At 48.5% G+C, this 26805-nt stretch overlaps 1 protein-coding gene across 2 annotated transcripts in view; it reads left to right on the top strand.

The window, feature by feature from the left end:
- The window catches only part of LOC129835584 (noelin-2-like), a 74120-nt gene extending 53397 nt beyond the window's left edge, over window positions 1-20723 (top strand). For both annotated transcript variants that reach the window (XM_055901292.1, XM_055901287.1), the window contains exons 6-8: window positions 16507-16683; window positions 18580-18753; window positions 20380-20723. In XM_055901292.1, the coding sequence (XP_055757267.1) occupies window positions 16507-16683; window positions 18580-18753; window positions 20380-20700 (672 nt within the window). In that variant the 3' untranslated portion in view covers window positions 20701-20723. The remainder of the gene's footprint in view (window positions 1-16506; window positions 16684-18579; window positions 18754-20379) is intronic.
- Window positions 20724-26805: the final 6082 nt, after the last annotated feature.

Raw genomic sequence — 26805 nt, 5'->3', positions numbered from 1 at the left:
CTCTCCCCATGTACCCTCCACATCTCTCCCCATATACCCTCCACATCTCTCCCCATATATCCTCCACATCTCTCCCCTTATACCCTCCACATCTCTCCCCTTATACCCTCCACTTCTCTCCCCATATACCCTCCACATCTCTCCCCTTATACCCTCCTCATCTCTCCCCATTTACCCTCCACATCTCTCCCCATATACCCTCCACATCTCTCCCCTTATACCCTCCACATCTCTCCCCTTATACCCTCCTCATCTCTCTCCTTATACCCTCCACATCTCTCCCCTTATACCACTCCTCATCTCTCCCCATATACCCTTCACATCTCTCCCCTTATACCGTCCACATCTCTCGCCTTATACCCTCCACATCTCTCCCTTTATACCCTCCACATCTTTCCCCATATACCCTCCACATCTCTCCCCATATAACCTCCTCATCTCTCCCCTTATACCCTCCTCATCTCTTCCCATATACCCTCCTCATCTCTCCCCATATACCCTCCTCATCTCTCCCCTTATACTCTCCACATCTCTCCCCATATACCCTCCTCATCTCTCCCCATATACCCTCCTCATCTCTCCACATATACCCTCCACATCTCTCCCCATATACCCTCCACATGTCTCCCCATATACCCTCCACATCTTTCCCCATATACCCTCCTCATCTCTCCAATTATACCCTGCTCATCTCTCCCCATATACCCTCCACAACTCTCCCCATATACCCTGAACATCTCTCCCCATATACCCTCCACATCTCTCCCCATAAACCCTCTACATCTCTCCCCATATACCCTCCTCATCTCTCCCATTATACCCTGCTCATCTCTCCCCATATACCCTCCTCATCTCTCCTCATCTCTCCCCATATACCCTCCACATCTATCCCCATATACCCTTCACATCTTTCCCCTTATACCCTCCTCATCTCTCCCCATATACCCTCCACATCTCTCCCCTTATACCCTCCACATCTCTCCCCATATACCCTCCACATCTCTCCCCATATACCCTCCTCATCTCTCCCAATATAACCTCCACATCTCTCCCCATATACCCTCCACATCTCTCCCCATATATCCTCCACATCTCTCCCCTTATACCCTCCACATCTCTCCCCTTATACCCTCCACATCTCTCCCCATATACCCTCCACATCTCTCCCCTTATACCCTCCTCATCTCTCCCCATATACCCTCCACATCTCTCCCCATATACCCTCCACATCTCTCCCCATATACCCTCCACATCTCTCCCCTTATACCCTCCACATCTCTCCCCTTATACCCTCCTCATCTCTCTCCTTATACCCTCCACATCTCTCCCCTTATACCACTCTTCATCTCTCCCCATATACCCTTCACATCTCTCCCCTTATACCCTCCACATCTCTCCCCATATACCCTCACCATCTCTCCCCATATACCCTCCACATCTCTCCCCATATACCCTCCTCATCTCTCCCATTATACCCTCCACATCTATCCCCGTATACCCTCCACATCTCTCCCCGTATACCCTCCACATCTCTCCCCATTTACCCTCCACATCTCTCCCCATATACCCTCCACATCTCTCCCCATGTACCCTCCACATCTCTCCCTTTATACCCTCCACATCTTTCCCCATATACCCTCCACATCTCTCCCCATATAACCTCCTCATCTCTCCCCTTATACCCTCCTCATCTCTTCCCATATACCCTCCTCATCTCTCCCCATATACCCTCCTCATCTCTCCCCTTATACTCTCCACATCTCTCCCCATATACCCTCCTCATCTCTCCCCATATACCCTCCTCATCTCTCCACATATACCCTCCACATCTCTCCCCATATACCCTCCACATGTCTCCCCATATACCCTCCACATCTTTCCCCATATACCCTCCTCATCTCTCCAATTATACCCTGCTCATCTCTCCCCATATACCCTCCACAACTCTCCCCATATACCCTGAACATCTCTCCCCATATACCCTCCACATCTCTCCCCATAAACCCTCTACATCTCTCCCCATATACCCTCCTCATCTCTCCCATTATACCCTGCTCATCTCTCCCCATATACCCTCCTCATCTCTCCTCATCTCTCCCCATATACCCTCCACATCTATCCCCATATACCCTTCACATCTTTCCCCTTATACCCTCCTCATCTCTCCCCATATACCCTCCACATCTCTCCCCTTATACCCTCCACATCTCTCCCCATATACCCTCCACATCTCTCCCCATATACCCTCCTCATCTCTCCCAATATAACCTCCACATCTCTCCCCATATACCCTCCACATCTCTCCCCATATATCCTCCACATCTCTCCCCTTATACCCTCCACATCTCTCCCCTTATACCCTCCATATCTCTCCCCATATACCCTCCACATCTCTCCCCTTATACCCTCCTCATCTCTCCCCATATACCCTCCACATCTCTCCCCATATACCCTCCACATCTCTCCCCATATACCCTCCACATCTCTCCCCTTATACCCTCCACATCTCTCCCCTTATACCCTCCTCATCTCTCTCCTTATACCCTCCACATCTCTCCCCTTATACCACTCTTCATCTCTCCCCATATACCCTTCACATCTCTCCCCTTATACCCTCCACATCTCTCCCCATATACCCTCACCATCTCTCCCCATATACCCTCCACATCTCTCCCCATATACCCTCCTCATCTCTCCCATTATACCCTCCACATCTATCCCCGTATACCCTCCACATCTCTCCCCGTATACCCTCCACATCTCTCCCCATTTACCCTCCACATCTCTCCCCATATACCCTCCACATCTCTCCCCATGTACCCTCCACATCTCTCCCCATATACCCTCCACATCTCTCCCCATATATCCTCCAAATCTCTCCCCTTATAACCTCCACATCTCTCCCCTTATACCCTCCACATCTCTCCCCATATACCCTCCACATCTCTCCCCTTATACCCTCCTCATCTCTCCCCATATACCCTCCACATCTCTCCCCATATACCCTCCACATCTCTCCCCATATACCCTCCACATCTCTCCCCTTATACCCTCCACATCTCTCCCCTTATACCCTCCTCATCTCTCTCCTTATACCCTCCACATCTCTCCCCTTATACCACTCCTCATCTCTCCCCATATACCCTTCACATCTCTCCCCTTATACCCTCCACATCTCTCGCCTTATACCCTCCACATCTCTCCCTTTATACCCTCCACATCTTTCCCCATATACCCTCCACATCTCTCCCCATATAACCTCCTCATCTCTCCCCTTATACCCTCCTCATCTCTCCCCATATACCCTCCTCATCTCTCCCCTTATACTCTCCACATCTCTCCCCATATACCATCCTCATCTCTCCCCATATACCCTCCTCATCTCTCCACATATACCCTCCACATCTCTCCCCATATACCCTCCACATCTCTCCCCATATACCCTCCACATCTTTCCCCATATACCCTCCTCATCTCTCCAATTATACCCTGCTCATCTCTCCCCATATACCCTCCACAACTCTCCCCATATACCCTGAACATCTCTCCCCATATACCCTCCACATCTCTCCCCATATACCCTCTACATCTCTCCCCATATACCCTCCTCATCTCTCCCATTATACCCTGCTCATCTCTCCCCATATACCCTCCTCATCTCTCCTCATCTCTCCCCATATACCCTCCACATCTATCCCCATATACCCTTCACATCTTTCCCCTTATACCCTCCTCATCTCTCCCCATATACCCTCCACATCTCTCCCCTTATACCCTCCACATCTCTCCCCATATACCCTCCACATCTCTCCCCATATACCCTCCTCATCTCTCCCAATATAACCTCCACATCTCTCCCCATATACCCTCCACATCTCTCCCCATATACCCTCCACATCTCTCCCCATATACCCTCCACATCTCTCCCCTTATACCCGCCACATCTCTCACCTTATACCCTCCTCATCTCTCTCCTTATACCCTCCACATCTCTCCCCTTATACCACTCCTCAACTCTCCCCATATACCCTCCACATCTCTCCCCTTATACCCTCCACATCTCTCGCCTTATACCCTCCACATCTCTCCCTTTATACCCTCCACATCTTTCCCCATATACCCTCCACATCTCTCCCCATATAACCTCCTCATCTCTCCCCTTATACCCTCCTCATCTCTTCCCATATACCCTCCTCATCTCTCCCCATATACCCTCCTCATCTCTCCCCTTATACTCTCCACATCTCTCCCCATATACCCTCCTCATCTCTCCCCATATACCCTCCTCATCTCTCCACATATACCCTCCACATCTCTCCCCATATACCCTCCACATCTCTCCCCATATACCCTCCACATCTTTCCCCATATACCCTCCTCATCTCTCCAATTATACCCTGCTCATCTCTCCCCATATACCCTCCACAACTCTCCCCATATACCCTGAACATCTCTCCCCATATACCCTCCACATCTCTCCCCATATACCCTCTACATCTCTCCCCATATACCCTCCTCATCTCTCCCATTATACCCTGCTCATCTCTCCCCATATACCCTCCTCATCTCTCCTCATCTCTCCCCATATACCCTCCACATCTATCCCCATATACCCTTCACATCTTTCCCCTTATACCCTCCTCATCTCTCCCCATATACCCTCCACATCTCTCCCCTTATACCCTCCTCATCTCTCCCCTTATACCCTCCTCATCTCTCCCCTTATACCCTCCACATCTCTCCCCATATACCCTCCACATCTCTCCCCATATACCCTCCACATCTCTCCCCATATACCCTCCACATCTCTCCCCATATACCCTCCTCTACTCTCCCCATATACTCTCCGCATCTCTCCCCATATACCCTCCTCAACTCTCCCCATATACCCTCCGCATCTCTCCCCATATACCCTCCTCAACTCTCCCCATATACCCTCCAGATCTCTCCACATATACCCTCCTCATCTCTCCCCATATACCCTCCACATCTCTCCCCATATACCCTCCACATCTCTCCCCATATACCCTCCTCATCTCTCCCCATATACCCTCCACATCTCTCCCCATATACCCTCCTCAGCTCTCCCCATATACCCTCCACATCTCTCCCCATATACCCTCCTCATCTCTCCCCATATACCCTCCACATCTCTCCCCTTATACCCTCCTCATCTCTCCCCTTATACCCTCCTCATCTCTCCCCTTATACCCTCCTCATCTCTCCCCTTATACCCTCCTCATCTCTCCCCTCATACCCTCCAAATCTGTCTTCATATACCCTCCACATCTCTCCCCTTATACCCTCCACATCTCTCCCCATATACCCTCCACATCTCTCCCCTTATACCCTCCACATCTCTCCCCTTATACCCTCCACATCTCTCCCCTTATACCACTCCTCATCTCTCCCCTTATACCCTCCACATCTCTCCCCATATACCCTCCACATCTCTCCCCTTATACCCGCCTAATCTCTCCCCTTATACCATCCACATCTCTCCCCATATACCCTCCACATCTCTCCCCATATACTCTCCACATCTCTCCCCATATACCCTCCTAATCTCTCCCCTTATACCCTCCTCATCTCTTCCCATATACCCTCCACATCTCTCCCCATATACCCTCCACATCTCTCCCCATATACCCTCCTCATCTCTCCCATATACCCTCCACATATCTCCCCATATACCCTCCAAATCTCTCCCCATATACCCTCCACATCTCTCCCCATATACCCTCCACATCTCTCCCCATATACCCTCCTCATCTCTCCCCTTATACCCTGCTCATCTCTCCCCATATACCCTCCTCATCTCTCCCCATATACCCTCCTCATCTCTCCCCGTATACTCTCCACATCTCTCCCCATATACCCTCCTCATCTGTCCCCATATACCCTCCACATCTCTCCCCATATACCCTCCACATCTCTCCCCATTTACCATCCTCATCTCTTCCCGTATACCCTCCACATCTCTCCCCGTATACCCTCCTCAACTCTCCCCGTATACCCTCCTCAACTCTCCCCATATACCCTCCTCAACTCTCCCCATATACCCTCCGCATCTCTCCCCATATACCCTCCTCATCTCTCCCATTATACCCTCCACATCTATCCCCATAAACCCTCCACATCTCTCCCCGTAATCCCTCCACATCTCTCCCCATATTCCCTCCACATCTCTCCCCATATACCGTCCACATCTCTCCCCATATACCCTCCACATCTCTCCCCTTATACCCTCCACATCTCTCCCCTTTACCCTCCACATCTCTCCCCATATACCCTCCACATCTCTCCCCATATACCCTCCACATCTCTCCCCTTATACCCTCCACATCTCTCCCCTTATACCCTCCACATCTCTCCCCATATACCCTCCACATCTCTCCCCTTATACCCTCCACATCTCTCCCCATATACCCTCCACATCTCTCCCCATATACCCTCCACATCTCTCCCCATATACCCTCCACATCTCTCCCCATATACCCTCCACATCTCTCCCCTTATACCCTCCACATCTCACCCCATATACCCTCCTCATCTCTCCCCATATACCCTCCACATCTCTCCCCATATACCCTCCACATCTCTCCCCATATACCAACCACATCTCTCCCCATATACCCTCCTCATCTCTCCCCATATACCCTCTTCATCTCTCCCCATATACCCTCCTCGTCTCTCCCCATATACCCTCTACAGCTCTCCCCTTATACCCTCCTCTTCTCTCCCCATATACCCTCCACATCTCACCCCATATACCCTCCTCATCTCTCCCCTTATACCCTCCTCATCTCTCCCCATATACCCTCCACATCTCTTCCCATATCCCCTAGTAGTAGTCTACATCTCTAACATACTGGTAGGTAGTCTACACCTCTAACATACTGGTAGGTGGTCTACACCTCTAACATACTGGTAGGTGGTCTACACCTCTAACATACTGGTAGGTGGTCTACACCTCTAACATACTGGTAGGTAGTCCAGACCTCTAACATACTGGTAGGTAGTCTACACCTCTAACATACTGGTAGGTAGTCTACATCTCTAACATACTGGTAGGTAGTCTACATCTTTAACATACTGGTAGGTAGTCTACATCTCTAACATACTGGTAGGTAGTCTACACCTCTAACATACTGGTAGGTAGTCTACACCTCTAACATACTGGTAGGTAGTCTACACCTCTAACATACTGGTAGGTAGTCTACACCTCTAACATACTGGTAGGTAGTCTACACCTCTAACATACTGGTAGGTAGTCTACATCTCTAACATACTGGTAAGTAGTCTACACCTCTAACATACTGGTAGGTAGTCTACACCTCTAACATACTGGTAGATAGTCTACACCTCTAACATACTGGTAGGTAGTCTACACCTCTATCATACTGGTAGGTAGTGTACATCTCTAACATACTGGTAGGTAGTCTACACCTCTAACATACTGGTAGGTAGTGTACATCTCTAACATACTGGTAGGTAGTCTACACCTCTAACATACTGGTAGGTAGTCTAAACTTATATACCTGTTATAAAGACTTTATGAATACATGAATAAGTGTCACGACTTCTGCCGAAGTCGTTGCCTCTCCTTGTCCGGGCGGTGTTCGGCGGTCTACTTCACCGGTCTTCTAGCCATCATCGATCCATTTTTCATTTTCCATTGGTTTTGTCTTGTCTTCCCACACACCTGTTGTCAATCCCATTCATTACCTGTTGTGTATTTAACCCTCTGTTTCCCTTCATGTGTTTGTCAGAGATTGTTCGTTGTCAAGTGTTGTGTTGTTTGTGTATAGGTGAGCGATGGGTCTTCGTACCCAGATTTGTATTATATTTTTTCCGTGAGTGTTATGGAGCAGATTACTGGGACTTTAACCTGTCTAGGATCAGCGTGCCGCTAGCGGCACACCCCCCCCCCCCCCCCACTGAAAAACCAGTGCCGCGAAATTCAAAAAAAATATTTTTTTTAAATATTTAACTTTCACACATTAAAGTCCAATACAGCTAATGAAAGACACAGATCTTGTGAATCCAGTCAACATGTCCGATTTTTAAAATGTTTTACAGGGAAGACACAATATGTAAAGATGTACATCTATTACCTAAAAACACATTAGCATAATCCACCATCTTTTATTTGTCCACCAACACCAGTAGCCATCACCAATTCGGCTAAACTAAGATATTTATAGCCCCTAACCAACAAAAAAACTCATTAGATGACAGTCTGATAACATATTTATGGTATGGGATAGGTTTTGTTAGAAAAAAGTGCATATTTCAGGTAGATGGCATAGGTTACAATTGCACCCACCGTCACAAATGGACTAGAAAAACTACATTGAGCAACGTGTTTACCTACTTACTAATCATCAAACATTTCGTAAAAATACACAGCATACACGAATCGAAAGACACAGATCCTGTGAATACAGACAATATTTCAGATTTTCTAAGTGTCTTACAGCGAAAACACAATAAATCGTTATATTAGCATAGCACATAGCACATAGCAGCCCAGCATTGATTCTAGCCAAAGTGAGCGATAAAAGTCAACATCGCCAAAAGATATAAATTTTTTCACTAACCTTCTCAGAATTCTTCCGATGACACTCCTGTAACATCATATTACACAATCCATATAGAGTTTGATCGAAAATGTTTATATTTAGCCACCAAAATCATGGTTAGACAATGTGAAATGTAGCTCAGTGTAAAGGCAGTCATTGTTGTTCTCCCCCTTAGACGAGGAGGAGCATGGATAGGACCAAGATGCGGATTGAGGGAAATAAGCCATCTTTTAATGAAAAACAGCAAACAAGACACTACAAACTACAAAACAACAAACGTGACTAACCTTCAACTGTCCTGTAAGGACACAGGAACAAACACCCACAAAAGCCTACTGCCTATGGCTACCTTAAATCTGGCTCCCAATCAGAGACAAATGAATGACAGCTGTCTCTGATTGAGACCCAATCTAGGCAGCCATAGACATAACTAGACAACCTAACAAACACTATCCCATACACATACAACACCCATGGACTAACCAAACACACACAACATACAATGCCCACCCCAACTCACGCCCTGACCAACTAAACATAATCAAAATAACATAAAAATAGGTCAGGAACGTGACATAACCCCCCCCTCAAGGTGCGTACTCCGAACGCACCACCAAAAGTCTAGGGGAGGGTCTGGGTGGGCATCTGTCCACGGTGGTGGCTCCGGCTCTGGACGCTGTCCCCACACCACCATAGTCACTCCCCGCTTCCGTATCCCCCACCCAATGACCACCCTCCAACTAAACCCACCTAACTGAATGGGCAGCATCGGGATAAGGGGCAGCACCGGGATAAGGGGCAGCACCGGGATAAGGGGCAGCACCGGGATAAGGGGCAGCACCGGGATAAGGGGCAGCACCGGGACAAGGGGCAGCACCGGGACAAGGGGCAGCACCGGGACAAGGGGCAGCACCGGGACAAGGGGCAGCACCGGGACAAGGGGCAGCACCGGGACAAGGGGCAGCACCGGGACAAGGGGCAGCACCGGGACAAGGGGCGGCAGGTCCTGGCTGAGGGACTCCGGCAGGTCCTGGCTGAGGGACTCCGGCAGGTCCGGGTTGAGGGACTCCGGCAGGACCGGGTTGAGGGACTCCGGCAGGACCGGGTTGAGGGACTCCGGCAGGACCGGGTTGAGGGTCTCCGGCAGGTCCGGGCTGAGGGACTCCGACCGGTCCTGGCTGAGGGACTCCGGCAGGTCCTGGCTGAGGGACTCCGGCAGGTCCTGGCTGAGGGACTCCGGCAGGTCCTGGCTGAGGGACTCCGGCAGGTCCTGGCTGAGGGACTCCGGCAGGTCCTGGCTGAGGGACTCCGGCAGGTCCTGGCTGAGGGACTCCGGCAGGTCCTGGCTGAGGGACTCCGGCAGGTCCTGGCTGAGGGACTCCGGCAGGTCCTGGCTGAGGGACTCCGGCAGGTCCTGGCTGGACGGCTCTGGCAGGTCCTGGCTGGACGGCTCTGGCAGGTCCTGGCTGGACGGCTCTGGCAGGTCCTGGCTGGACGGCTCTGGCAGGTCCTGGCTGGACGGCTCTGGCAGGTCCTGGCTGGACGGCTCTGGCAGGTCCTGGCTGGACGGCTCTGGTAGGTCCTGGCTGGACGGCTCTGGCAGGTCATGGCAGGACGGCTCTGGCAGGTCATGGCTGGACGGCTCTGGCAGGTCATGGCAGGACGGCTCTGGCAGGTCATGGCAGGACGGCTCTGGCTGGTCATGGCAGGACGGCTCTGGCTGGTCATGGCAGGACGGCTCTGGCTGGTCATGGCAGGACGGCTCTGGCTGGTCATGGCAGGACGGCTCTGGCTGGTCATGGCAGGACGGCTCTGGCTGGTCATGGCAGGATGGCTCTGGCGCTAGGCAGACGGCAGACTCTGGCCGGCTGAGACGCACTATAGGCCTGGTGCGTGGTATCGGAACTGGAGGCACCGGGCCGTGGGCACGCACCTCAGAGCGAGTGCGGGGAACAGGAACTGGGCACACTGGACTCTCGTGGCGCACTCCAGGCCTGGTGCGTGGTACCGGAACTGGAGGCACCGGGCTGGAGACCCGCACCATAGGGAGAGTGCGTGGAAGAGGAACAGGGCTCTGGAGATGCACTGGAAGCCTGGTGCGTGGTGTAGGCACTGGTGGTACTGAGCTGGGGTGGGAAGGTGGCGCCGGATATACCGGACCGTGAAGGAGGACACGTGCTCTTGAGCACCGAGCCTCCCCAACCCTACCAGGTTGAATGGTCCCCGTAGCCCTGCCAGTGCGGCGAGGTGGAATAGCCCGCACTGGCCTATGCAGGCGAACCGGGGACACCACCTGTAAGGCTGGTGCCATGTACGCCGGCCCGAGGAGACGTACTGGAGACCAGATACGTTGGGCCGGCTTCATGGCACTCGGCTCGATGCCCAACCTAGCCCTCCCAGTGCGGCAAGGTGGAATAGCCCGCACTGGGCTAAGCACGCGTACTGGGGACACCGTGCGCTTTACCGCATAACACGGTGTCTGACCAGTACGACGCCCTCTTACTCCACGGCAAGCCCGGGGAGTTGGCTCAGGTATCCAACCCGGCTTCGCCACACTCCCCTTTACCACCCCCCCAAGAAATTCTTGGGTGAGCCTCTCGGGCTTCCAGCCTCTCATACGTGCTGCCTCCTCAATCCACCGCTCCTGGGCTGTGGCTGCCTTCTTCACCTCCCGAGAGCGGCGATTCTCTCCAACCCTTCCCCAGGGTCCTTTTCCGTCCATGATCTCCCAAGACCATTCCTCCTGTGTCCAGTGCCTTAGTTCGGAGGAGCATGGATAGGACCAAGATGCGGATTGAGGGAAATAAGCCATCTTTTAATGAAAAACAGCAAACAAGACACTACAAACTACAAAACAACAAACGTGACTAACCTTCAACTGTCCTGTAAGGACACAGGAACAAACACCCACAAAAGCCTACTGCCTATGGCTACCTTAAATCTGGCTCCCAATCAGAGACAAATGAATGACAGCTGTCTCTGATTGAGACCCAATCTAGGCAGCCATAGACATAACTAGACAACCTAACAAACACTATCCCATACACATACAACACCCATGGACTAACCAAACACACACAACATACAATGCCCACCCCAACTCACGCCCTGACCAACTAAACATAATCAAAATAACATAAAAATAGGTCAGGAACGTGACACTCAGCTGGTCAGAAAATGTCCTTGCGCCACTTAGACAGTGATCTACTCTTATACATAAATACTCATAAACGTGACTAAAAAATATAGGGTGGACAGGGATTGATAGACAATTTAATTCTTAATACAATTGCGGAATTACATTTTTTAATTTATCCTTACTTTTCAATACAGTTTGCGCCAAGCGAAGCTACGTCAAAAAACATGGCGTCCTAAGCCACTAAAATGTTTCGACAGAAACACGATTTATCATAATAAAAATGTCCTACTTTGAGCTGTTCTTCCATCAGTATCTTGGGCAAAGGATCCTTTCTTGGGAGTAATCGTCTTTTGGTGGAAAGCTGTCCTCTTGCCATGTGGAAATGCCAACTGCGTTCGGGATGAACTGAAAAGCGTGCTCAGCTATTCACATCGTTTCAAAAATAAATGTCCCAAAATCGCACTAAACGGATATAAATTGCTATAAAACGCTTTAAATTAACTACCTTATGATGTTTTTAACTCCTATAACGAGTGAAAAGATGACCGGAGAAATATAACAGGCTAAACTAACGCTTGGAACAGGAGCGGGTCGGTGTCCTCCACGCGCGTTACGCACAAAGAAAAGACTTGCTAGCTACAGGGTTTTTTAATTTATAGGGCCTGTGAACACGCAATCGACCCCATTGGAATCGTCATCACGTAAAGGCATCCAGGGGAAGACGTAAGAAGTGTCCGTATAGTCATAGCAATAACAGTGCCCTTTTAACTGACTTCAGAACAGTGGCCAACATTTCTGAATGTCACGCCCTGGCCTTATTATTCTTTGTTTTCTTTATTATTTTAGTTAGGTCAGGGTGTGACATGGGTAATGTTTATGTTTTGTTGGTTTTGGGTGTTTATTTGGTAAAGGGGTTATGGGGTGTAGTAGATGGTTTTGTGTTGAGTGTATATGTCTAGTGTTGTCTATGTTGGTTAGTTATCTAGGAGAGTCTATGGTTACCTGAATGAGTTCCCAATTAGAGACAGCTGATTTCGGTTGTCTCTGATTGGGAGCCTTATTTAGGGTAGCCATAGGCTCTCATTGATTGTGGGTAATTGTCTATGTAAGAACGTTTGTAGCCTGTAAGTTTGTGCACAACGTTTGTAGCTTCACGGTCGTTTTGTTGTTTTGTTAAAGTGTTTTGTGTCGTGTTCATCTTCGTGGTATTAAATAAAAGAAGATGGCTTATTTTCCAACTGCTGCATTTTGGTCTGTCAATCCGCCACACGACCGTGACAGAATTACCCACCATAGGACCAAGCGGCATGGAAAGCGGCAACAGGACCTACCTACACAGGATTCATGGACATGGGAGGAGATACTGGATGGTAAGGGGCCGTGGGCTCAACCGGGAGAATATCGCCTTCCTCGTGAAGAGCTGGAGGCAGCTAAAGCCGAGAGGAGGCGATATGAGGAGGCAGCACGGAGACAAGGCTGGAGACCCGTGAGTACAACCCAAAAATTTCTTGGGGGGGGCCTTAAAGGGAGTGTGGCGAAGTCAGGTAGAAAACCTGCGCCTACTCCCTGTACTTACCGTGGAGAGCGGGAGTACGGGCAGACACCGTGTTACGCAGTAGAGCGCACGGTGTCTCCTGTACGCGTGCATAGCCCGGTTCGGTACATTTCAGCTCCACGTATCGGCCGGGCTAGACTGAGCGTTGAGCCGTATGTCATGAAGCCGGCCCAACGCATCTGGTCACCAGTGCGTCTCCTCGGGCCGGCGTACATGGCACCAGCCTTACGCATGGTGTCCCCGGTTCGCCTACATAGGCCGGTGCGGGTTATTCCACCTCCCCGCACTGGTCAGGCGACGGGGAGCATACAACCAGGTAAGGTTGGGCAGGCTCGGCGTTCAAGGGAGCCAGTACGCCTGCACGGTCCGGTATTTCCGGCGCCACCTCCCCGCCCCAACCCAGTACCACCAGTGCCTCCTCCACGCACTAGCTATATGGTGCGTGTCTCCAGCCCTTTACCACCAGTGTCTAAACCACGCACCAAGCCTCCTGTGTGTCCCCAGAGTCCTGTGCGTCCTGTTGCTGCTCCCCGCACTAGCCCTGAGATGCGTGTCCCCAGCCCGGTGCCACCAGTCCCGGCACCACGCACCAGGCCTACAGTGCGCCTCAGCCGGCAGGAGTCTGCCGTCTGCACAGCGATGACTGAACTGCCCGTCTCCCCAGCGACATCTGAGCCATCCGTCTCCCCAGCGACATCTGAGCCATCCGTCTCCCCAGCGCCATCTGAGCCATCCGTCTCCCCAGCGCCATCTGAGCCATCCGTCTCCCCAGCGCCATCTGAGCCATCCGTCTGCAATGAGCCTGCAAAGCCGCCCGTCTGCCATGAGCCTGCAAAGCCGCCCGTCTGCCATGAGCCTGCAGAGCCGCCCGTCTGCCATGAGCCTACTGAGCCGTCCGCCAGACAGGAGCCGCTAGAGCCGCCAGCCAGACAGGAGCCGCTAGAGCCGTCCGTCAGACAGGATCTGCCAGAGCCGCCAACCAGACAGGATCTGCCAGAGCCGCCAACCAGACAGGATCTGCCAGAGCCGCCAACCAGACAGGATCTGCCAGAGCCGCCAATCAGACAGGAGCAGCCAGATCAGTCAGCCAGCCATGAGCAGCCAGATCCGTCAGCCAGCCATGAGCAGCCAGATCCGTCAGCTAGCCATGAGCAGCCAGATCCGTCAGCTAGCCATGAGCAGCCAGATCCGTCAGCCAGCCATGAGCAGCCAGATCCGTCAGCTAGCCATGAGCAGCCAGATCCGTCAGCTAGCCATGAGCAGCCAGATCCGTCAGCTAGCCATGAGCAGCCAGATCCGTCAGCTAGCCATGAGCAGCCAGATCCGTCAGCTAGCCATGAGCAGCCAGATCCGTCAGCTAGCCATGAGCAGCCAGATCCGTCAGCTAGCCATGAGCAGCCAGATCCGTCAGCCAGCCATGAGCAGCCAGATCCGTCAGCCAGCCATGAGCAGCCAGATCCGTCAGCTAGCCATGAGCAGCCAGATCCGTCAGCTAGCCATGAGCAGCCAGATCCGTCAGCTAGCCATGAGCAGCCAGATCCGTCAGCCAGCCATGAGCAGCCAGATCCGTCAGCTAGCCATGGGCCGTCCCTCAGTCCGGAGCTGCAGTCCCTCAGTCCGGAGCTGCAGTCCCTCAGTCCGGAGCTGCCATTCCTCAGTCCGGAGCTGCCATTCCTCAGTCCGGAGCTGCCCCTTACCCTGGTGCTGCCCCTTACCCTGGTGCTGCCCCTTACCCTGGTGCTGCCCCTTACCCTGGTGCTGCCCCTTACCCTGGTGCTGCCCCTTACCCTGGTGCTGCCCCTTACCCTGGTGCTGCCCCTTACCCTGGTGCTGCCCCTTACCCTGGTGCTGCCCCTTACCCTGGTACTGCCCCTTAGTCCGGAACTGCCCCTTAATGCAGTGTGGTTAATGTGGAGGGGGGTCGTTTGGAGGAAGCCTAGGAGGTGGTTAGGTACTGTGGTGACGTGTGGACTACGACCAGAGCCGGAGCCGCCACCGTGGAGGGGAGCCCACCCAGACCCTCCCCTAGACTGTGTATGGTGCGCCCGGAATTCGCGCCTCAAGGGGGGGGTTATGTCACGCCCTGGCCTTATTATTCTTTGTTTTCTTTATTATTTTAGTTAGGTCAGGGTGTGACATGGGTAATGTTTATGTTTTGTTGGTTTTGGGTGTTTATTTGGTAAAGGGGTTATGGGGTGTAGTAGATGGTTTTGTGTTGAGTGTATATGTCTAGTGTTGTCTATGTTGGTTAGTTATCTAGGAGAGTCTATGGTTACCTGAATGAGTTCCCAATTAGAGACAGCTGATTTCGGTTGTCTCTGATTGGGAGCCTTATTTAGGGTAGCCATAGGCTCTCATTGATTGTGGGTAATTGTCTATGTAAGAACGTTTGTAGCCTGTAAGTTTGTGCACAACGTTTGTAGCTTCACGGTCGTTTTGTTGTTTTGTTAAAGTGTTTTGTGTCGTGTTCATCTTCGTGGTATTAAATAAAAGAAGATGGCTTATTTTCCAACTGCTGCATTTTGGTCTGTCAATCCGCCACACGACCGTGACACTGAAATCTGACTCCATGTCAGGGAAATTGCTGTAGAATGGGCTCTGTTCCACTTAGAGACAAAATTTCAACTCCTATAGAAACTACAGACTGTTTTCTATCCAATAATAATAATAATACGCATATTGTACAATCAAGGATTTTGTGGGAAGCCGTTTCAAAAATTACCCAATTAGCATAAATAGTCTCAACAGCGCCCCCATCCTCAACAGGTAAATTAAAGTACTCCATGCTACACTCTATTTTGACTCTCCTGCGCCTGACTTCCTCTGCCACTTATACACGCCACTGTGACAATAAGGACACCTACAGTAATGTCTACCAATCTCTTCCTCTTTCTCTCTCTCCCCCTTTCCTCACCCTCTCTCTCTCTCTCTCTCCCCCATTCCCTCTCCCTCTCCCTCTCCCTTTCTCTCTCCCTCTCCCTTTCTCTCCCCCCCCTCTCTCTCTCTCTGTATGGATGAGTACTACAAGTGTGTTAGAGTACTGAACCATAGGGGAATTCATTTGATGACAGAACTTAATTCTCTCCCTCTCTCCCTCTCTCCCTGTCCTCTCTCTCTGTCTCTCCTCTCTCTCTCTCTGTCTCTCCTCTCTCTCCTCTCTCTCTCTCTCTCTCTCTCCCCTCTCTCTCCTCTCTCTCTTTCTTTCTCTGTCTCCTCTCTTTCTCTAGGTGTGGTCTATGGATGGTTACTATAAGGGGAGGCGTGTGTTAGAGTACAGGACCATGGGCGACTTCACTCGAGGACAGAATTTTGTTCAGCACATCTTACCTCACCCCTGGGCCGGGACAGGTCATGTGGTCTACAACGGATCACTGTACTACAACAAACACCAGAGCAACATACTGGTATGTAACACTACACACACACACACACACACACACACACACACACACACACACACACACACACACACACACACACACACACACACACACACACACACACACACACACACACACGTGCAGACCGGCGTTAGGTGTAGGACAGGGGGACAGACAGAGAGGGGTGACAGGAGTCAAGGAGAGAGGAGACAGGGGAGACAGGGACACAGAAGAGGGGCCAGTGTGCATGTCCCCCTTTTTCCCCTGTCTCTGTGGTCCCTGTCTCCCCTCTCTCTGTGTCCCCCTGTCTCCCCTCTCTCTGTGTCCCCCTGACTCCCCTCTCTCTGTGTCCCCCTGTTTCCCCTGTCTCTGTGTCCCCCTGACTCCCCTCTCTCTGTGTCCCCCTGTCTCCCCTCTCTCTGTGTCCCCCTGACTCCCCTCTCTCTGTGTCCCCCTGTTTCCCCTCTCTCTGTGTCCCCCTGTCTCCCCTCTCTCTGTGTCCCCCTGTCTCCCCTCTCTCTGTGTCCCCCTGACTCCCCTCTCTCTGTGTCCCCCTGTTTCCCCTGTCTCTGTGTCCCCCTGACTCCCCTCTCTCTGTGTCCCCCTGTCTCCCCTCTCTCTGTGTCCCCCTGTCTCCCCTCTCTCTGTGTCCCCCTGACTCCCCTCTCTCTGTGTCCCCCTGTTTCCCCTATCTCTGTGTCCCCCTGTCTCCCCTCTCTCTGTGTCCCCCTGACTCCCCTCTCTCTGTGTCCCCCTGGTTCCCCTCTCTCTGTGTCCCCCTGACTGCCCTCTCTCTGTGTCCCCCTGACTCCCCTCTCTCTGTGTCCCGCTGTCTCCCCTCTCTCTGTGTCCCCCTGACTCCCCTCTCTCTGTGTCCCCCTGACTCCCCTCTCTCTGCGTCCCCCTGACTCCCCTCTCTCTGCGTCCCCCTGACTCCCCTCTCTCTGTGTCCCCCTGTCTCCCCTGTCTCTGTGTCCCCCTGACTCCCCTCTCTCTGTGTCCCCCTGACTCCTCTCTCTCTGTGTCCCCCTGACTCCCCTCTCTCTGTGTCCCCCTGACTCCCCTCTCTCTGTGTCCCCCTGACTCCCCTCTCTCTGTGTCCCCGTGACTCCCCTCTCTCTGTGGACCCCCTACTTTCTCTGTCCCGCAACCTCTTTCTTAACCCCTGTCTACTCTCTGTCCCCCTGTCCTCTCTCTGTCATCCTGTCCTCTCTCTGTCATCCTGTCCTCTCGCTCTGTCCCCCTGTCCTCTCTCTGTCTCCCTGTCTTCTCTCTCCGTCCCATGTCCTCTCTCCGTCCCATGTCCTCTCTCTGTCACCCTGTCCTCTCTCTGTCACCCTGTCCTCTCTCTGTCATCCTGTCCTCTCGCTCTGTCCCCCTGTCCTCTCTCTGTCTCCCTGTCCTCTCTCTCTGTCCCCCTGTCCTCTCTCTGTCTCCCTGTCCTCTCTCTCTGTCCCCCTGTCCTCTTTCTCTGTCCCCCTCTCCTCTCTCTGTCCCCCTGTCCTCTCTCTGTCCCCCTGTCCTCTCTCTGTCCCCCTGTCCTCTCTCTGTCCCCCTGTCCCCTCTCTCTGTCCCCCTGTCCTCTCTCTCTGTCCCCCTGTCCTCTCTCTCTGTCCCCCTGTCCTCTCTCTCTGTCCCCCTGTCCTCTCTCTCTGTCCCCCTGTCCTCTCTCTCTGTCCCCCTGTCCTCTCTCTCTGTCCCCCTGTCCTCTCTCTCTGTCCCCCTGTCCTCTCTCTCTGTCCCCCTGTCCTCTCTCTCTGTCACCCTGTCCTCTCTCTGTCACCCTGTCCTCTCTCTGTCCCCCTGTCCTCTCTCTCTGTCCCCCTGTCCTCTCTCTCTGTCTCCCTGTCCTCTCTCTCTGTCCCCCTGTCCTCTCTCTGTCTCCCTGTCCTCTCTCTGACCCCCTGTCCTGTCCCGTAGGTGCAGTACCACTTCCGTTCCCGTAACGTGGTGCTCCAGAGGAGTCTCAGTGGAGCGGGTTACAACAACACCTTCCCCTACAGCTGGGGGGGTTCTTCTGATATAGACCTGATGGCTGATGAGACTGGCTTCTGGGCAGTCTACACCTCCATACCTAACGCTGGGAACATACTGGTAGGTAATCTACACCTCCATACTGGTAGGTAGTCTACACCTCTAACATACTGGTAGGTAGTATACCTCTCTAACATACTGGTAGGTAGTCTACACCTCTAACATACTGGTAGGTAGTCTACACCTCCATACTGGTAGGTAGTCTACACCTCTAACATGCTGGTAGGTAGTCTACACCTCTAACATACTGGTAGGTAGTCTACATCTCTAACATACTGGTAGGTAGTCTACACCTCTAACATACTCGTAGGTAGTCTACATCTCTAACATACTGGTAGGTAGTCATCACCTCTAACATACTGGTAGGTAGTCTACACCTCTAACATACTGGTAGGTAGTCTACATCTCTAACATACTGGTAGGTAGTCTACACCTCTAACATACTGGTAGGTAGTCTACACCTCTAACATACTGGTAGGTAGTCTACACCTCCATACTGGTAGGTAGTCTACACCTCTAACATGCTGGTAGGTAGTCTACACCTCTAACATACTGGTAGGTAGTCTACATCTCTAACATACTGGTAGGTAGTCTACACCTCTAACATACTCGTAGGTAGTCTACATCTCTAACATACTGGTAGGTAGTCATCACCTCGAACATACTGGTAGGTAGTCTACACCTCTAACACACTGGTAGGTAGTCTATACCTCTAACATACTGGTAGGTAGTCTACACCTCTAACATACTGGTAGGTAGTCTACACCTCTAACATACTGGTAGGTAGTCTACATCTCTAACATACTGGTAGGTAGTCTACATCTCTAACATACTGGTAGGTAGTCATCACCTCTAACATACTGGTAGGTAGTCTACACCTCTAACAAACTGGTAGGTAGTCTACACCTCTAACATACTGGTAGGTAGTCTACACCTCTAACATACTGGTAGGTAGTCTACATCTCTAACATACTGGTAGGTAGTCTACACCTCTAACATACTGGTAGGTAGTCTACACCTCTATCATACTGGTAGGTAGTGTACATCTCTAACATACTGGTAGGTAGTCTACATCTCTAACATACTGGTAGGTAGTCTACATCTCTAACATACTGGTAGGTAGTCTACACCTCTAACATACTGGTAGGTAGTCTACACCTCTATCATACTGGTAGGTAGTCTACACCTCTAACATACTGGTAGGTAGTGTACATCTCTAACATACTGGTAGGTAGTCTACATCTCTAACATACTGGTAGGTAGTCTACATCTCTAACATACTGGTAGGTAGTCTACACCTCTAACATACTGGTAGGTAGTCTACACCTCTAACATACTGGTAGGTAGTCTACACCTCTAACATACTGGTAGGTAGTCTACACCTCTATCATACTGGTAGGTAGTCTACACCTCTAACATACTGGTAGGTAGTCTACATCTCTAACATACTGGTAGGTAGTCTACACCTCTAACATACTGGTAGGTAGTCTACACCTCTAACATACTGGTAGGTAGTCTACACCTCTAACATACTGGTAGGGAGGATGTGTGTGTGTCAAAGGTCACATCTCTCTCTCGCTCCTTTATCTCCCTCCCTCCCTCCTTCTCTCCCCTCCTCCCTCCCCCCTCCCTCCCTCCCTCCTCTCCCCTCCCTCTCTCCCATCCTCACTCCCTCCCTCCCTCCAGGTCAGTCGGTTGGACCCTCGTTCTCTCGACATTCTCCAGAGTTGGGACACAGGGTTTCCTAAACGCAGTGCAGGGGAGACCTTCATGATCTGTGGTACCCTGTACGTCACCAACTCCCATCTGGCCGGAGCCAAGGTCCACTTTGCTTACCACACCAACTCCTCCAGCTACGAGTACACAGACATCCCCTTCCACAACCAGTACTCTCACATCTCCATGATGGACTACAACCCCAGAGAGAGGGCCCTCTACACATGGAACAATGGACATCAGGTCATCTATAATGTGACCCTGTTTCATGTTATACAGAGCGATGGATAGAGGAGGAGGAGGAGGAGGAGGAGGAGGAGGAGGAGGAGGAGGAGGAGGAGGAGGAGGAGGAGGAGGAGGAGGAGGAGGAGGAGGGGAGGAGAGAGATTGATAGACTATATCTCTATACAGAGAGGAGAGGAGAGGAGAGGAGGAGGAGGAGGAGGAGGAGGAGGAGGAGGAGGAGGAGGAGGAGGAGGAGGAGGAGGAGGAGGAGGAGGAGGAGGAGGAGGAGGAGGGGAGGAGAGAGAGACTGATGGACTATATCTCTATACAGAGAGAGGAGGAGGAGGAGGAGGAGGAGGAGGAGGAGGAGGGGGGGGGAGGGAGGGGAGAGGAGAGAGACTGATGGACTATATCTCTACTGAGAGAGAGAGGAGGAGGAGGAGGAGGAGGAGGAGGAGGAGGAGGAGGAGGAGGAGGAGGAGGAGGAAATTAAGAGGAGTGGGAGAGGAGTGGGTGAGAGACTCTATCTCTAGAGAGAGAGAGGGGGAGAAGGAGGACTGGTGGACTCTATCTATAGAGAGAGGAGGAGGAGAAGGAGGACTGATGTACAATACCTATAGAGAGAGAGAGGAGGAGGAGAAGGAGGACTGATGGACAATATCTATAGAGAGAGAGAGGAGGAGGAGAAGGAGGACTGATACAGAGAGAGAGCCTGTATCGTGGACAGTTGGTGGTTTTGGAGAAAATAATGAGACACAGAAGTTGAATACAGTGTACTACTTTACGACCAGAAACCAAAGTAGTGCACTATATAGGGAATAGGGCTCTGGTCTAAAGTAGTGCACTATATAGTAAATAGGACTCTGGTCTAATGTAGTGCACTACATAGGGAATAGGGCCCTGGTCTAATGTAGTGCACTATATAGGGAATAGGGCCCTGGTCTACAGTAGTGCACTATATAGGGAATAGGGCCCTGGTCTATAGTAGTGTACTATATAGGGAATAGTGCGTCATTTGAGCCTCTATATAATATTGATGATGTGTTGAGAGAGACAGCATGGTTCTTTATGTCAAAACTGAAATAAATGTTCCTGTTTACCATCTAACAGTCTAATGTTGTTTCTGGAACAGAGGAGAGGAGAGGAGAGGAGAGGAGAGGAGAGGAGAGGAGAGGAGAGGAGAGGAGAGGAGAGGAGAGGAGAGGAGATGTATAACCAAATAAACAAAGAAAATAAGATGTGAACAAACAGTCTGTTAGAGTCTAAAAAAGGGAAAGCATGGGAAGTGTGTGTGTGTGTGTGTGTGTGTGTGTGTGTGTGTGTGTGTGTGTGTGTGTGTGTGTGTGTGTGTGTGTGTGTGTGTGTGTGTGTGTGTGTGTGTGTGTGTGTGTGTGTGTGTGTGTGTGTGTGTGTGTGTGTGTGTGTGTGTGTGTGTGTGTGTGTGTGTGTGTCATTAGACTATGACTCACAATAATTGGGTCTTATTATTTCCAAGTCACGACCCCTACTGTCCTGAATTCATGATAAACACACACATAATGAACAGATTACTGAAGTAGAGTGAGATGGATGGAGGATGAGATAAAGGGGGAAATGGAGGGAGAGAGGAGATGGAGGGAGGGAGGGAGGAGGCGATGAAAGGAGAGATGGACGGAGGGAGGAGGAGACAAGGGGGAGATGGCTCACCGCCCATGCGTATGTCCTCTATTTTGTCTGCGACGTTGGAATATGGTGATATTATATTGATGTTGTTGTGATGTTGGAATATGGTTATATTGTATAGACACTGTTATGACGTTGGAATATGGTTATATTATATTGATGTTGTTGTGATGTTAGAATATGGTTATATTATATTGATGTTGTTGTGATGTTAGAATATGGTTATATTATATTGACGTTGTTGTGATGTTAGAATATGGTTATATTATATTGATGTTGTTGTGATGTTAGAATATGGTTATATTATATTGATGTTGTTGTGATGTTGGAATATGGTTATATTATATTGATGTTGTTGTGATGTTAGAATATGGTTATATTATATTGACATTGTTGTGACGTTGGAATATGGTTATATTATATTGACGTTGTTGTGACATTGGAATATGGTTATATTATATTGATGTTGTTGTGACGTTGGAATATGGTTATATTATATTGATGTTTTTGTGACAGAATATGGTTATATTATATTGATGTTGTTATGACGTTGGAATATGGTTATATCATATTGACGTTGTTGTGACGTTGGAATATGGTTATATTATATTGACGTTGTTGTGACGTTGGAATATGGTTATATTATATTGATGTTGTTGTGATGTTGGAATATGGTTATATTATATTGACGTTGTTGTGACGTTGGAATATGGTTATATTATATTGACGTTGTTGTGACGTTGGAATATGGTTATATTATATTGACGTTGTTATGACATTGGAATATGGTTATATTATATTGATGTTGTTGTGACGTTGGAATATGGTTATATTATATTGATGTTGTTGTGACAGAATATGGTTATATTATATTGATGTTGTTATGACGTTGGAATATGGTTATATTATATTGACGTTGTTGTGACGTTGGAATATGGTTATATTATATTGACGTTGTTATGACATTGGAATATGGTTATATTATATTGATGTTGTTGTGACGTTGGAATATGGTTATATTATATTGACATTGTTGTGACGTTGGAATATGGTGATATTATATTGATGTTGTTGTGACGTTGGAATATGGTTATATTATATTGACGTTGTTATGACATTGGAATATGGTTATATTATATTGATGTTGTTATGACGTTGGAATATGGGTATATTATATTGACATTGTTGTGACGTTGGAATATGGTTATATTATATTGATGTTGTTATGACGTTGGAATATGGTTATATCATATTGATGTTGTTGTGATGTTGGAATATAGTTATATTATATTGACATTGTTGTGACCGAATACGGTTATATCATATTGATGTTGTTGTGATGTTGGAATATGGTGATATTATATTGAAGTTGTTTTGACAGAATACGGTTATATCATATTGATGTTGTTGTGACGTTAGAATATGGTTATATTATATTGATGTTGTTGTGACAGAATATGGTTATATCATATTGATGTTGTTGTGATGTTGGAATATGGTTATATTATATTGATGTTGTTGTGATGTTAGAATATGGTTATATTATATTGACATTGTTGTGACGTTGGAATATGGTTATATTATATTGACGTTGTTGTGACGTTGGAATATGGTTATATTATATTGATGTTGTTGTGATGTTGGAATATGGTTATATTATATTGACGTTGTTGTGACGTTGGAATATGGTTATATTATATTGACATTGTTGTGACGTTGGAATATTGTTATATTATATTGACGTTGTTATGACATTGGAATATGGTTATATTATATTGATGTTGTTGTGAAGTTGGAATATGGTTATATTATATTGATGTTGTTGTGACAGAATATGGTTATATTATATTGATGTTGTTATGATGTTGGAATATGGTTATATTATATTGATGTTGTTGTGACGTTGGAATATGGTTATATTATATTGACGTTGTTGTGACGTTGGAATATGGTTATATTATATTGACGTTGTTATGACATTGGAATATGGTTATATTATATTGATGTTGTTGTGACGTTGGAATAGGGTTATATTATATTGACATTGTTATGACGTTGGAATATGGTTATATTATATTGATGTTGTTATGACGTTGGAATATGGTTATATCATATTGATGTTGTTGTGATGTTGGAATATAGTTATATTATATTGACATTGTTGTGACCGAATACGGTTATATCATATTGATGTTGTTATGATGTTGGAATATGGTGATATTATATTGACATTGTTGTGACGTTGGAATATGGTTATATCATATTGATGTTGTTATGACGTTGGAATATGGTGATATTATATTGACATTGTTGTGACGTTGGAATATGGTTATATCATATTGATGTTGTTGTGATGTTGGAATATGGTTATATTATATTGACATTGTTGTGACGTTGGAATATGGTTATATTATATTGATGTTGTTATGATGTTGGAATATGGTTATATTATATTTTTTATTTATTTATTTTTTATTTATTTTACCGTTATTTTACCAGGTAAGTTGACTGAGAACACGTTCTCATTTGCAGCAACGACCTGGGGAATAGTTACAGGGGAGAGGAGGGGGATGAATGAGCCAATTGTAATGATGTTGTTATGACGTTAGAATATGGTTATATTATATTGACGTTGTTGTGACGTTGGAATATGGTTATATTATATTGACGTTGTTGTAACGTTGGAATATGGTTATATTATATTGACGTTGTTGTGACGTTGGAATATGGTTATATTATATTGACGTTGTTGTGACGTTGGAATATGGTTATATTGACGTTGTTATGACGTTGGAATATGGTTATATTATATTGATGTTGTTATGACGTTGGAACATGGTTATATTATATTGACGTTGTTGTGACGTTGGAATATGGTTATATTATATTGACGTTGTTGTGACGTTGGAATATGGTTATATTGTATAGACGCTGTTGTGATGTTGGAATATGGTTATATCATATTGATGTTGTTGTGACGTTGGAACATGGTTATATTATATTGATGTTGTTGTGACGTTGGAACATGGTTATATTATATTGACGTTGTTGTGACGTTGGAACATGGTTATATTATATTGACGTTGTTGTGACGTTGGAATATGGTTATATTATATTGATGTTGTTGTGACGTTGGAACATGGTTATATTATATTGATGTTGTTGTGATGTTAGAATATGGTTATATTATATTGACGTTGTTGTGACGTTGGAATATGGTTATATTATATTGATGTTGTTGTGATGTTGGAATATGGTTATATTGACATTATTGTGACGTTGGAATATGGTTATATCATATTGACATTGTTGTGACGTTGGAATATGGTTATATTGTATAGACGTTTTTGTGACATTGGAATATGGTTATATTATATTGATGTTGTTTTGACAGAATATGGTGATATCATATTGACATTGTTGTGACGTTGGAATATGGTTATATCATATTGATGTTGTTGTGATGTTGGAATATGGTTATATTATATTGATGTTGTTATGACATTGGTGACAATCTCTCCTCATTCTTTCTCCTCTCTTACTTTCACTGTCTTCCTCCATTTCTACTTCTTTTTTATTTCTATTTCCTCCTCTCCTGTCGTTCCCCTGTTTCCCTCTATTTTTCTCTCTCCTCCTACAACCCCTCCGTCCTCCTTCTCCTCTTCTCCTCCTCCACCCTCTCTTCCTCTTCCTCCACCCTCTCCTCCACCCCCTCGCTTCCTCTCCAGTGTATCATGTCCTGGCATGGCCCCAGTCTGACAGAGTCTCCATCCTTCCCTGGTGCTCGTGTTCCCCCCTCCTTTCTCCTCTTTTCTCCATCCTCTTCTCTCTCCTGGCACAGGTTCTCCATCCTTCCCCTGGTGCTAGGCAACCCCCCACCCCTCTCTCTCTCTCACACTTTCTCTCCTGGCGTAGAACCAGTCTCCTGGCTTGGTGTTCCCTCTGCAGCGGAAGAGAGGCTGTGTTTTCCAGACGGCACTCCGGAATCAAACACGCACGCGCACACACACACACACACACACACACACACACACACACACACACACACACACACACACACACACGCGACAGTGAAAGAGAAGCTCAGCACTGGGAGATTCTGAAAGCATCATTTTTAGTCCTTCATTATTTATTAATCTATCTATCATCTATCCCTCTTTCTCTCATCCCTCTTTTTCTCTACCTCTCTTTCTCACTCTCTCTCATTCTTTCTCTCTCTCTACTTCTCTCTCTCTCTCTTTCTCTCTCTCTATCAGATATCAATTTGATTAATATTTCACAGCAGTTAAATCAGACCCCCTGTGAGAAAGAGGGATGGGAGAGAGGGATTGGACAGAAAGGTGTGAGAGATTAAGTTTAGTGAGGTTGAACCAACCCGTCGGGTGAAAGAAGGGAGAGAAGGAGAGAGAGGGAGAAGAGAAAGGAAAGGAGGGAGGGAGTGGAGACAGTAGTTATCACTCATCAATATTTTAGAGTGGTCAAACGGACCCATCGGGCAGGACACACACT

This window comes from Salvelinus fontinalis, chromosome 3, assembly GCF_029448725.1.
Source record: "Salvelinus fontinalis isolate EN_2023a chromosome 3, ASM2944872v1, whole genome shotgun sequence".
Classification (NCBI taxonomy): Eukaryota; Metazoa; Chordata; class Actinopteri; order Salmoniformes; family Salmonidae; genus Salvelinus; species Salvelinus fontinalis.
This window is presented reverse-complemented; position numbering and strand designations above follow the sequence as displayed.